The 15261-nt window shown below is 34.8% G+C and overlaps 1 protein-coding gene across 11 annotated transcripts in view; it reads left to right on the top strand.

Annotated features, from left to right (window-relative positions):
• LOC117421407 (polypyrimidine tract-binding protein 3) overlaps positions 1–15261 on the top strand; it is a 90433-nt gene that overhangs the window by 20518 nt on the left and 54654 nt on the right. For 6 of the 11 annotated variants that reach the window (XM_059023198.1, XM_059023195.1, XM_059023174.1 and 3 more), the window contains one exon: positions 12145–12190. The exons of the other annotated variants lie outside the window; for them this stretch is intronic. In XM_059023198.1, coding sequence (XP_058879181.1) covers positions 12145–12190 — 46 coding nt within the window. The remainder of the gene's footprint in view (positions 1–12144; positions 12191–15261) is intronic. 11 annotated transcript variants of the gene reach the window in all.

Raw genomic sequence — 15261 nt, 5'->3', positions numbered from 1 at the left:
TATAATTTATTATCTTTTGATACTGAAGCTATTCATAAATAGTATTCCTCAATTTAGTTGCATATGACTACTGTCTTGTTGCGTACTGTAATGGGTAACTTTACAATTATTAATAAGGCGACTTTTTAATAGTAAATGAAAGCAAAATACAATTTGATCTCCCTGCTCAACAGATACGTGCTCCACTTTTGCATCTTGCTTACCCCTGCAACCCATCTATTTATTAATTATTGATTATTATTTATGCATTTTGCTCAAATAACTCAAGATATTTAAATACAGATGAAAAGATCTGTTTATCTTATTGCTGGCATTACAATAACAATAAAAAATATGAAACAGTTTAGTAAAAGTCCAGCAATGTCATGTGAGACTAATCCTATGTACAGTACTCCACAAATTAAGTTTACAATAATCAGGATAAAATATGAAACACTGATAAAAAAAAAGGCGCACTGTTGACTGAGTCGTTGCTCTACACAGGTTCACTGCTGTGTATCACCCGATTGTAATTCAAATAGCTCTCCTTTTAATGTAAACGCATAATTAATCCTCCCAATTGTTTCTTTGCTAATTCTGCCTTATTTGCTAAATTTAACAAGAGCTGTGTCTCCGGACAGAAACATATTTATGAAACAAACGGTGTGTAGTGTAGTGACTACGTCCTTTACAGAGTAAAACGATCAATTTCCTTTATGGAATGTATAGCTAGAAAAATAGCTTTGAGCTTGTTTCTTCATTGTCAGATAATATAATGTAATGAAGAAAGGCCACGGTTTAATATTGCTAATTATAGCTTTATTAAAGCCAGGTAGCATGGAAAGAAATAAACTAAACAATAATTAAACACACAATTAATTTGGGTAACTTACTTACTCATTTTGGGAAAGCCCTGCCTGAGCACAGTCCAGTACCTTAGTTTTTCAGCATAGAAGAATGCAGTGCTTTTTAGCTCTTTTATTGAAACATTGTTTGTCTTCATTGGTGCAGCTGCCATGTTGAGTTTCAGCAGAGGCACGTGATTGAAGTCACATGATGAATAAACTCAACTTGAAAATAAAATGCACATGGTATGTCTTCTTCAATTATATACTTTAAATGTGTATTTTCAATTCAATTAATATTTTGATTCGATTTTTACCATTTTCAAAACGCTTGAGATGAGGTGGTCTCCACCTGAATTAGTTGTCCTGATTGTGAGTAATGATTAGAAGTGGAACCAGCATAACAGCATAATTTGTTTTTCCCCCAAGTTTAGTCTGTATTTCCAATAGGTTTATTTGTACCTGTTATTGTTGCTTTGGCCTATTTAGCTGTTTTTGTTCTGTCTCGGTGGCAGTGTGCTGTGTCTGTTCATTTTTGTAGAAAGGGAAATGATACAATTCGATTGCAGTTTTCTAATATGACAGTCTAGGTGCTATGTAACTCAGGAAAGAACAAAAATGCAGCACTCTGATTGGCTGAAACACTTTTACAGCGTGTTGATGCAGAGTCGTTCTCGGCATGAGATGGGATGTCGGTGTGGTTCAGTTTTGCGTACCATGTGAAACATTTCTAGGGGAGCTCCTGCACACACACACACACACACACATTCACCTGCTGGATATGGTAAACACTCCAAAGTGAAGGGGGATAGAATTACCCAGAATACACTGTAATGATTTAGGAGAAACCTGACTAGCAGAGAGCTTTAGAATGTGCTGACTCCAGATACTCATCCTCCACCCTTTTTCTCGTGATTATTTTTCCTTCTTTTTCTCGTGATTTATTTTCCCTTGCATTTGGCTAATTCTATGAAGAATGCCATAATCGCCTGGATGTGAAATCCTGTAGGATTTGATTGCTGGGTTGAGTTCCCAATGAATAATTTACAAAGCCAAAATCTGATTTAGGTTATTGCACTACTTGTTCCTTTTATTTATTTTTAAACTGTACTAACACATAGTCCCCATGAAGTTTTCTTATAGGTCTTCAGTTGCAAAAATAAGTTGGCAGTAAAGGTAGCTCAGTTTGTTGCACCTGCACATTTGCTATTGGCAGTTGGGAGCTCAAATAGACTGTACAATGGTGTGACACAAGACTGCCGGCATTAACTCTCTTGATGAAACTGATATCCTGCACCGCGGTGGACTTTTGTAAAATGATCCTTCTCCTTGCTGCAGAATAAAGCCAGTCTCCCCAGATCCAGGTAACCCTGCACAGGTTGAAGAGACCTGTGTTGCATGCCCTACGGTTCAGTGTCATGGCCTGTAGCATGATATGGCCTTCGGGAAGTTGACCTTCAATATTTTAGTGGTTTACCTTTTGTCCACACCCAAAAAGTGATGTGAGCAATTTTTTTTTTTTTCAAAGTGTAAATTGCTGCAAACTTTCCTTATTTCTGTATCTTCACTCACCCCTCACGAGATTCAAGATTAGACACTGTAAATTTAGGATAAACTATTTAATCAGCTACAATGATTGCTTGAAAGGCAACAGTTGCCAGAAGCAAATTGCCATTGAATTGCTGAGTGACTTTTTATTGTGCTGATTAACAATTGACATCACAAAGATGCTGCAAAATGATCTTTTGATCTTGGGCAGGTGTTGTGACTCTTGGTCTCTTAGTTCGTGGCCTGTCATTGACAGAGTGTGTCTGGTTGTACCATCTTACCAGGTTTGAAATTGCTGGCTGTGAGCACACAAGACGGCGAGCCACAGTACACTGCCCTAGTCCAGCCTCCAACATGCTGAGTGCTCACCGTTTATAACGCTATAGTGGGAAGCCAAAGTTGCAAGACCATGCTATTTGTGTTCCGCCTTATAATGAGTATAAAATACTGCAATGGCATTATGGAGCAAATGGGAGCCACGACCCTACTGTGTTATAACCGATTCCACACTATAACAAGGCGCGTTATAACGGGTGAGCACTGTGCGTGTGTCGACTCCACTTATTTTCATATTGGATAATTGCATACATCATTTAATTGCATAGCATGCAGCTGGTACTGTTTTTTATGATGCGGTTAAATGCATATCGGCTAAATGCATAATTTGCTTAATTGCGAGGTCCTGAAGTCCATTGTACATTGCATTTTAATTCGGATAATTGCATAATGCAAACAACATTCGAGTGTTTTTAAAAAAACAAACAAAAAAAAATCATTTGAGTTGACTGTACTGTATTACAATAACTTAGTTTATGCAGGCTGTTATATGCTGTATGCTATTTTACATTATTTTACTTTTCATATCATGCATTGCCAGAGAATAGTGTTGTTTGAATCAAGTGTATAACGTATTTCAAGTTGGTTTACTTTTCTGAACTTGTTCAGTATTTTAAGTTACTTAAGTAATAAAATAAGGGAAAAAAAGTTATGAATCTGATGAAAACAAGTCATATATACATGTACAAGTACCTGTAGACCTATTGTCATTGTATCCCATTGTATTACCTCACTACGGTTCTGTGCGTACTCCAGTTAAAGCAACTGTCTCTGTCGATTCACGCCAACCAGCCAGGAATGGTCAAACAAACCTTATTTCCTTATGGTTCAGGACTGTAGAGCCAAAACTTGGTCGCACACTATGTGATTTTTCTTAATGATCCACACAACTTAGAAGTCCAAAATTAATTTCATTTTTGTTAAACTAACATTTAAAAAATACTGCAGCATCCATGTCCACGACACGTTTCGACTACAAGTCTTCGTCAGCTCCTGAATATTATTGTTAATTGGAACACAATCTCCATTTATACATCTCATTGTCAATCACAATAAATCTGTTCATTAGATTAATTTAGGGATTAAATCTTTTTTTTTAAAAGAGGACCCATATCATAATTATTGCATTATTAATTATTTCTGAACATGAGAGAGACTCATAATCTTACCGTCTTTTTCATTCTTAAACACTCAAGTGTCTCAAACAGTAATGTTCTAATTGCATATTGATGAAATTCAGAAATACATAATAAATCCTTATTGTGGTAATTGATAGTAACTTAAACAACACATAGATACATCTCATAGATACCCAGCATCCAAACATATTTGGAATCCACTTTTGATCTGATTACAATTAATTAGAACTCACAATTTGCCTAATAAATAACATTATTATAATTATCATTAAGTCTCATACATAAACGTTTTATAATCACTTCAACAAGAATACATTAAATAAAGCTTACATGTAATAGGCTTCATATATCTTCATTGATATATTTACCTCTTGGATGTCAATTACAGGTTTGGACTAAGATCCAGATTTTCATTTAGCTGTGCGATTCCATTGTTTTCAATGTAGATATATAATATAATGTGTGTGTGCACAAGAAAAGTTTCTTTACAAAGTGAGGTGCTGGCCAAAAGGTACTTGACATTTAAACAAGCGTCTCTGCATTAGCTGGAATTATTCAGCAGTGATATAATTATGAATTATTAATAGAAAGGTGAAACACTCCATATTTCAAGACTAGGAGTTTCGACAGGGAATGTGACTTCATCAGGTTCAGCTGTGTTATAAAGTGCCGTACAAATCCTGGTCTATATATACACAGATAAAATAACTAATTGCACTATAAAATCATTAGTTAAAACAATTACACCAGTGATTTAATAAACAAGAAAACAGCCATATTTAAATACATGATTAAATACATTAAAGTCTAAACAATAAAGTGACCATCATTACAGATAATCAGTAGGGATTCTATTAAGTCAATATTAAGCTACATATTGCATAATCACATAATGTCCAACAAGTATATATATATATATATATATATATATATATATATATATTTGTGAGAATACCATTTTATTCAAAATTTGAGGATTAAATTCTGTACATTAGGTTTTAGTGGTTGGTGGTATTCTTACAAATTTAAACACACACACATATATATATATAAATTTATTTCTTAGCTGACGCCCTTATCCCCACGACCCTCCGGTCAAGAGTCCAGAGCCCTAACCACTACTCCACACTGCTGCCCTTATATATATATATATATATATATATATATATATATATATATATATATATATATGGTAACTTGTAGGACAATCCAACACAACAGGTAAAAGCAACCTTAGACTGGTAATATTTCTTGTTACTTAAAAGTATAAATGTGTGTGCGTGTTGAAACTTTAGTATATTTTCATTGAGAAAAGTTTGTGCTGCACTTAATCTTCATAATAAAATAAATGTCCTCTTATCTTACACTAAATGGAACCTTATTTTTTCTTCATCACAACAAACTGTGCTGTAGACTTCTTGCCAAGAACTAGGCTGTTGGGGGTTGTGTGTTTAATTATTAATAAACCAGTGCACCAGCATTTGAGATCGCATTAACACCATTATAAGTTATGATCTCATTTTTGCAGGGTGTGTACACGCTCCATGCTAATTGATTTGGTGACTTTATCTCACAGCTGGGTTCGATGATGCTCAATTCCAGGTGGCCTACAGTAACTATTTCCGTGCCACAGTGTTTTGACCTCCCGACTGCGTCTATGATGGACACAACATACTTAGGGCCTTGTTTACTAAGCAGCGGTAATTTGGCCAGAACTGCGGGAGCAAAAGTGAGATGACTGCGCAGAAATTCTAATTGGCATACAAATTGTGGGTGGCAACAGGTCTGAAGTTGCGCACGGTATTTATTTTACTGACAACAGGTGAAGGAGCTTACTTACTGGTGGCAGCAGGGATAAAAATATGAGACAGATCAAAGAAAATATGCTGAAATAATTTAGTTTAAATTTCAAATAATATTGTATTATCTAAGTGTCCTACAGCAATGTGAAGCCTACAACTCAATACATGTAGGATAGACAAAAAAAGCCTGCTAGGTATTCTTTTAATTTAATTGTACATTCAAATTCTGGTACCCATTTATACAGCTGGGTTTTTACTGGAGCAATTTATTGCTCAAGGGTATAGCAGCAGTCCTGGTATTGAACCCAGGACCCTCGGTTAAAAATCCAGTGCCCTAACCACTACTCCACACTGCATACATGTATGTAGCTCTCAGGACTACAACTCTAGATCCGAGTTCAATTGTAGATTGGACCTTTTTTGTTTGAGGGTAAGAATATATTAACCTCATTTTAAGCAATTTTTTTTTTTTAATTCAGGTTTTGGAGGGGTGTTTCTAGGAGGTTTTATTTATTTATTTATTTATTTATTTATTTATTTATTTATTTATTTATTTATGTATGTATGTATGTATGTATTTATTTATTTATTTGTTAGTTCATTATTTATATATCTTGATATATATTTATTTTATATATGTATTTGTATGTTTTCAATCGATTTTATGTTTGTTTAGTAAAAATATTAATTTCCTAATAAATATGAGGGTAAAACATGGTAATCATGTTTTGTATACAGTAAACACTTTGTAAATGAGGCCCTTAGTATCTTTACATGTGGTACCCAGCTGTATTCAATGATTTTCAATAAAGTAACATTCCAGATGTTAATCATTTCACTGCCACGTTGACATTCATATGATAGGTATTTTTTATCCATGTTACTTATGAGATTCACCTTACATTATGCCCCTGGGTATACTTCTGTTTTTGTTCAAGTTTTACTTCTAGTTGTGTCTGGTGTAATTGAAGACACTCTTTATAAAACCTACAGGTTTACAAATCATTGATATTGCCTGTATCACTTTCTCTTGGCTTCCAGTTAAGCCTGCTGCATTGAGTGGTTTGGTTTGAAGACTCTTCAAACTAAGGAGGAGAAATTACTTTTTTTTTATCAACCTACTGTAATTAGTTATTTTAAAGATGCTATGTAACATTCATTCGTTTATGTCCAGTTCACAGTTTTTTTTTTTTTTTTGTTTAGTGACTCTTCACTGCACACTTGATAGCTGCGTACATTTGGTTTAATGTATACTTATTACAGGCCAATTACTGTAACAATGTAGAAAACAGAATAGTAAGTGCTCTCTGTTTCTGTTGAAGCGGCTTATGCAATTGCTATAAATCTGGACTGACTTAGTTCTTTCTTGAGTTTGGTTTGGGCGACGGTAAGCAGACCCAAAGGTCAACCAGTGGCCCTTACATATCAGCCCACAGGGATGCCAGATTGAGTACTGCAAGGTATCAAAAGTGGCTTGCTTTTATGCCTTTACGAGATTGTATTAAAATAGTTAATTTTACAATAATACATCAATGAGAAGATAAACAATATTTTAGCCAGGATATGATTAAAAAAAAATAATAATTCTGTTATCAAAAATAGTAAATGTATTATCAAAATCCATTGTATTGTTGTGAGGGGGTCAAATGATGCAGATAAAAAGCGTAAACGTAGCTGACCAGTATTTCAGGTGCAGCACAGAAACCAGGCTCAGAGGACACAGTTGGAAATTAAGTGGAGATGGGCTTGGGACAGAGGGTAGGAGACGCTTCTTTACACACAAGGTGGCAAGTGTATGGTATGGGTTACCTAGTCAGGTTGTTTATGCTGAATAACTAGGGTATTTTAAGACTCAACTTGACAGAGTTTTCAAATCAATCCGCTACAGTACTAGGAACCAGACAAACCTCCTCTCGTTCATACAGTTTCTTATGTGGCAGGTAGGTTAGCTGAGGTTACACACTCCTGAGCTAGACTAATGAAGGCAACAGTACACCCAAGGGACTGGTAACCTGAACATCATTAAAATGTGCATGTTTATTTGTTTGAAGACCGAATATACAATTAAACCAGTATGTTTTTGCATCCAATTTTAAAAATGTAAAAAGCAAATTGTGCAAGCTGTATTTACAGATTGCTGCAGCTCGAAGCATTCAACCTGGCAGGTGCAAACCCCCTCAGTTGGGTTGGTCTTGTAAGCTCTGTTTGTTATTCAAAAATAATAAATAAGATTGTATGTTTTAAAAAGTATACATTGCAAATGAACTGCACTTGAAACCTGCATGTCCCATTCTGATCACAGGCATTTTTAAACCACAAAAGCAAGGTATTGAGCAAATCGGAAACGCTGACGACTTGCATCCAGTTTGCTGTTCATAGGCCTGTGTTATTGTAGCAGAACTAGAAACGTGAAATGCATCATAGGATCAGTGGACCCAAAACAGCACTAAAATACAGTGCAGAGGCGCTAATGTGGATGCAAGTTAATACATTTCCCAATATCCTTTGCACTGAGATGTTTAAACTAGGGTGATTTTGTTTTATTAAAAAAAAAATTAAAAAAATCCCCGGGGGGCTCCAAAATTTGCAATAACAGGAAATTTGTGTTAAGTGAATTAATCTTGTAAGAAGACTGCTAGATTTGGCCGGGACCATATAGAAAATTTGTAGCATCAGGAAATTCATGTAATTTCGGTTTTAACGATAATTGACTGTGCTCTGATCCCTTGATGACTGTTCATTTTTCTATAGCTTCCCCTTCTGCGCACCCAGAAACACCACTTTGTTGATTGTGCAGTTTGTTTATCACCTTATGGTAGTTTCTTCAGCTACAAAGGCTTCTTGCATTTACCCACAGAGGTGGATAGGAAGCATTTGCTCATAATGTGTCACCCTGTCAGCACAAACCAATCAACTGCTGATCTCCCTGTGTTTGGCTTCTGTCTCGGTACAACAAAAAGTCTCAGGAAAATGGTATGCAGTTAAGGAATGTACTCCTGCAAAAACAAGTACTGGAGAAAACCTGGGGGTAGGAATGTTTGTAGCGTCGCTGCTAGCTGTATGCGTGAACAGCTGTTTTTGTTGTTTTTGTTTTGTTTTATTACATGGCCCTTAAGGAGCAGGTAGGTTGTCCTGACCTGTATTCATTGTGAGTCAGTAGAAATGTATTGGCCTGTGATGGAATTTTTAACAATATGTATATATATATTATACCTCGAGTAAGATATAATAATCTAACAAATTAAATGTGGTAAGAGGATATGTAAGGTAACTTTGTGAAACCTGTATTTGTCAGTGTTTTTATGTAGAATTGAAATACAGCTATACTGCTTCCCATCACACCAACACACTTTGCATTTCTTAGATCAGTAAAATGCAGAACGTCTTACTGTACCTGCCTTAATAGGTTGGGTTGGGGGGGTACATTTGAGGGGGGGGGACCCTCTAAACTCCTGTACATTTAATTCTCTTATTTTATGATTTGATTAACTTTTGCAGCACACACTATAAATGCTTAGGGAAGCAAGATGCTTGCTATAATACAAGACAATGCCATTTGGCAGTGTTTTGGGCCAGAATACACATTTTTACTATGATATATGCTATGCTAATGGAGCTAAAGGGAGACGAAAGTCTCTATAGACAAGGTTTTTAAGTCAGTCTGAATGCTGAAGAGCGCTTCTGGTTAAGTGCTTCATCATTAAACAAAGGAAGTGCCAGTTCAACATAATGCAATCCATTGCTCAGTACTACAGTAATCAGTAATGCAGAAAAGAAACTTGATTTATAAAATCAGAGAAACATTATAATGAGGTGTCTTTTTCAATACCATTCCTGTTATTGTTGTTATTATTATTATTATTATTATTATTATTATTATTATTATTATTATTATTATTTATTTCTTATTTCTTAGCAGACACCCTTATCCTGGGCGACTTACAAGATATCACATTATTTTTATATACAATTACCCATTTATACAGTTGGGTTTTTACTGGAGCAATCTAGGTAAAGTACCTTGCTCAAGTGTACAGCAGCAGTGTCCCCCACCTGGGATTGAACACACGACCCTTCGGTCAAGAGTCCAGAGCCATAACCACTACTCCACACTGCTGCCCCCATATACATTATAATGCATTATAACACAAAATAAATTAGATGGCATTTGAAAGCCAATGGCAGTTAGAACCTCCACCCCCCCAAAAAAGAAATAAAGACAAATGTTCTAGGGTTGTTCCAGCTCACTAATGCAGTATTCAGACACATTCTTACCTTGTGGGGCATGAGTTACACTGCTCCATTTCATCTTCATCTTCATCACATTTGCTTTAATAATCATCAGCCTCCCCAGAATGTGGTCCTCTTCAGTTAAATGACCATATTACACCGTTTTGTTATCACTTGTGTTTATTACATCGGCTGTAACACGCTTAACACACACAATTCCCATTCCCAGGTTGGCTTGTATGGGAAATAAAAATAATATATACTTAATAACTTGTAACTAATAACAAACCATCAGTCAGGATTATTAACACTTAAATATGATGTAGTCAGTCAAACAAATTTAATACAGTTTTTGGTGAATTAGGGCAGGGGTTATTAGCTGTGTTAATGGTAGACAGCAGTTGATTTATGGCGTAGCTTTCAAGCGGAAATCTTGGGAACCCTTTTTCTAAGGTCTGTGAGGTGAGGTGTGAAACTGAAATCCTGCAATTCCCCGGCTTCCTGTGCAGTACTACATTACTCCCACGGTCAAACATTACCTTGTGTCTCTCTCTTTTCCGATTACGAATGGATTTTGTGTTTGTATGTGCTTCCAGCTGGTTAATGATGTGAACATCATGTCATGCACAATATAAAACCTTATCTCCTGTGTATACATGTACACAGCCTGCGTTGATTTAAATCTAGGATATCTGGGAGCTTTGGCTTTCTGGTCCACAGCTTACTTCTCTAGAACTGCATCCAAAGTAAATGCAATTTGTTTCACGGTGAAATAATATTGTATTTAAGAATGTTCTGTGAAGTACAACATGTGGTGTTTTCTTTCAGTTGTCAAAAAATATAATGAAATATATAATATATTATTGCATGAGGGATGTATCCTTTTAGCTAAAACAGTTAAGTAGCATCTCATGCCACAGTGTAGGCTTTTCAGATTTTGTCTTTAATGTTTGTTGTGCTGGGTGACTCTTGGGGACAAGAAAAGGACTAATTTAATATATATATATATATATATAATATATATATATATATATATATATATATATATATATATATATAATTTCTGATTTTGGTTTACTAAGCAAATGTAATGTGGCCATATTATTATTTATTTTTTTAGTCATTTGTTACAAAACAAACCTGATTGTTGAAAATGTTTGCACAATGTTAAATGTATTGCTGGCCAATGATGGATAGATGTACAGCAGAATTAAGAGGCATTGTCTAATTTGTTTTCCAGTTGCTAGGATAATTCAAGCTTTTGTTGAAATAAAATTATGTTTTCATTGTACATTGAGAATGGCTCTATACTTTTCAGGCCAGGTGCTGAGTATACTGGATAACTAGACTGTACTAAATCATGTACTTGACGCTCCTTTTTAAGTATCACTGTGCTACGCAAGCTGTAGCTGTCCTTCATGAATTCACAAGGTTTATGCATGCAGGGAAAAAATAACTTTCAAATATTATAATTGTATGGGGAAGCAAATCTTTTTACAGTATTTACCTAACCTTACACAAACACACACACGCACTCAAAAGGGGTTTCATGTAATGAGATTGTTTTTCTACATCAGTGAATCTTCTCCGAGGTAGTAGTATAAAAAAAAAAATGATGTTGCTTCTCTCTGCTGTTTTTTATTAAATAAAAAATATGAAAGAAACCTGAGGAGGGGGGCTTATTAACTGATTTCCATATAGGCCTTTACAATATGACTGCTTAATGCATTTGCCTTGCGTCTCCGAGTATCTGTTGTTCAAGTTTCAAACAAATATGCTTATCTGCAGTATGGCTGACAATATATATGGAGACCCCTAGTAGGCATGCAAAACCTTTTAAGTGACCCTGAGCATGAAAACACAGTGATTTTACAAACTAGAAAGGTGACTTTGAATATGTATGCAGGCTAGCCCTAATAGTTCTCCAACAAAACAAAAGCCCTGCATAAAGGCTATAGTGAAACAGGCCGTTTCACTTGTTGAATTTCCCTTTTTGGTTTTACAGCCCACGGGTTGAATTGCAGTGCTACCATATATCTGTTTCGGTTCTCCATTCTTTATTACCCCTCTAGAATATTAAAGGTAATTCTACACCTTGTTTGGTCCTCCTACTGTAATCCTAGTTTGCAAGTTTCTGTTACTTTTCAGTTATTATCCTGCCTAAAACTGGAGTGGAAAATAAATTAAGAACAGCACAGGAACCTATACCTCAATGACCCTTACTGTTTTGTTTATTTATTCATTCATTTATTTATTTTTCCTCAGAACACAAACGATTACAGCATTCAAGCTCAAGTGGCCAACAGACCTGGTTAGTACTGTATTGTAAGCTGAGTAATACATTCTCTAGACTTCTCTTAGCAGAAAGCAGAGCGCCTTAAAGGCTCCTTCCCAGCTGTATTTCTGGAATTCGCATTTCTATAAAGCTTTAAAACGGATTACTCATCACTGGTAGTTTAATTCAGACTTATACCAGTAAAAGAAGTTGGTCGGGATATTGGAAAATGATGAATGCAGGATATTAAACAATGGATGGGGCCTTTTTTTAAATATGAACTTTGTCAGTGCTGTGGTTAGAAAAGCAAAGGGATTGGTATACGGAGCAAACTGGTGATATCTGACCAAACTTTGTTTTCAAACACCCAGATAGAAAAAAAAGACCAACCACGTAAAGATGTACTATCTAAAATAAGATTCAAAACAATTCAAACAAGACATGAGGCCAACTTGGGCCCCGGCTTCACTGAGACATTAAAAAAAAAAAAAAAAAAAAAAAGTCAACTGTGCCCCAATTTTGGCTGGTCCTAATTTTATTTTGTAATTTGGCCCAGTTTGTAGATATCACATCTTTTTCCTTTTCATAATTATATTCTGACATTGGACCACTACTTTTAAAATGATGCTTCTGTATTAAATGTAAGTCCTGTATAGGCCTACCACGTTTGTTTACTGTTTTTAAGGATATTGATAGTACGTTGTTGTAATACTATGTTTACAACACTGGACATACTTCTTTTTTGTTTCACACATGCGTGTAGTATTAGTAAACAGTTGTTTGTTCTGATATTTGGTGTTTTTCATGTTTTGTTTTTTTTAACACTAATGAACCAAGACATGTATTGCAGTGTGCTATTTCTACAACTATAGTATACATCGTTTTTCCATATACATACACTTGAAAATGTGGCTTTTCGCTTTATAACATTTGGCTAATAGCAACTTTTTGCTGGGAACTGAGAGGTTGCTAATAAGCGGTATCTACTGTATTTAAAATGATATATATATATATATATATATATAATATCTTGAACCAACTTCTGTGGCACCAATTCAATTTATCTTAGATATGCCTATCGTCCTACAGATAGGTCACTTAATATAGTATGTGCTATTGTATTACCTTTTCACACAGACGAGTCATGACAGCTCAGAACGGGCACTGATTCATCTTAAGCTTCCGTGAACGCCATACGCTTTTAGTGATTGAGCAAAAATAAACAACGTAACATAAAAAAGAATGCTTTTTAAAGTTGAAATGTATTATCTACGTTTTCTAAATAAACAGCACCTATAAACACTGCGTTCCCCATAATGTGACTCTTACATTAAGAAAACAAGGGAAAACCAAGGGAAACTGTGTCATTACACTGAATACAAGTCTCAACAGAGAATTCATCAGAGAGAATTCATCAGTGTTAAGAATACTGTTAATTGTTCTCTTGTTTTTCAAATAAATTATTGTTTGATTATTTTATTGTTTCATTTCTATATATATATATATATATATATATTTTTTTTTTTTATAACAGCTGTAAGTTGTTAACCCATTACTTGTTCCCTGAAAAAGGCCTTTTTGTATAACTCTGAAATGTACATTATTTTTCAGTTTTTGGTAACCTAAACTTTTTTTTTTTTAACCTCTGGCAGTTTGCTGCTTACCTTTGTACCATTTCAGGTTATTCACTCGACTTGAACTGCTTAAATTTCAATAAAAACTGGAAAAATGGGGGTGTTCTAAAACTTTCGACTGGTAGTGTATGTATATATATATATATATATATATGTATATATATGTATATGTGTGTATATATATATGTGTGTGTGTGTATATATATATATATATATATATATATACACACACATATATATACACACACACACACACACACACATTAATCGAGAGGACAAAGCGGGCACAGGGAAGTTTACAGTACACTACAGTTCTCCAGCGCCATTCATTAAAAGATAAGAAATTGATCTATATAACATACCTTCTTTTTTTAGCTTACCCATGTTATTCTGCTTTATTTATTGATTTGTATTGTTTCTGTTGTCATTGCCATGAAAATTATTTGTTGCCTGACAGGTTTGAAAGTTGTACTCACAGGATCTCTTTGGCTGTGTGAAAGGGTTATGATGGTATTATACTGGCATAGATTGCGCAGTTTCGTGCTGTGTGAATGGGTGTTTAAAATAATTTTTTTAAGTCGTCTCTGAGACGGCTCAGTTACGGCATTTGTGTGTGAAAGTGGTACAGTAGTTTACCTTTCATGGAGTCACAGCTTCTGCACATATTCAAAATGGGGCTGCTATTTGTTGAATTTTTTATTTAATTTTTTCACAAGTGCTTTACTATTAAATACTATTTGTATTGCGGATTGCAGTTTTAAGTGTCTATGCATTTTTTAGATGTAAACAGCCCTTATAGAACACTAACTGCAATGATATTGCCACTCCCTCACATTCCAGAATCTTTCAACTTCAATTGCAAACAACCGTTTATTGTTGCTCACCTCTGGGCGTGGTGCATTGACAATGGGATAGGTCAGTACCATAAGACATCTACAGGATTAGAACATTTTCCAGGCTTCTGCAGCAGTTATTTTCAGAGTTTTTGACGTTTCAATTTGGTACACTGCAGTTCTGAGAATGTGTTGTAGTAGATAGCAACGTATAGTCATGTTTGTGCTGTTGAATGCTATCTGAAAACAGAACGTTTTTTCTCAAAGTGGTTTAGTTTCAACTAGTTATTTAAAGTTTTCAAAATGTTTTAGGTAAGTGAAGAAATATTTGTTATACACACTCTAGATATGTAATAAATATTTGTAAGTGATTTGCTTAACTATGCATTCAGTATATGTATGCTGTGTTACTGTTTTTCTGAACTTTTCATTTGAAATATAGCTACATTAAAAATATATAAGTTAGTATACTACTACTAATATACTAATTATTATATGTCATGCTTTCAACTGGCATTATGATATTTAATGGTACTTACTTGTAAGTGGTCACGTGATTACAGCTAAACTTTAAGAATACTATCGCACCATCCTCATGGAGTGAAGTCACATGATGATTAAACTTGCAAAAAAATAAATA

The sequence above is a fragment of the Acipenser ruthenus genome, chromosome 1 (assembly GCF_902713425.1).
Source record: "Acipenser ruthenus chromosome 1, fAciRut3.2 maternal haplotype, whole genome shotgun sequence".
Classification (NCBI taxonomy): Eukaryota; Metazoa; Chordata; class Actinopteri; order Acipenseriformes; family Acipenseridae; genus Acipenser; species Acipenser ruthenus.
This window is presented reverse-complemented; position numbering and strand designations above follow the sequence as displayed.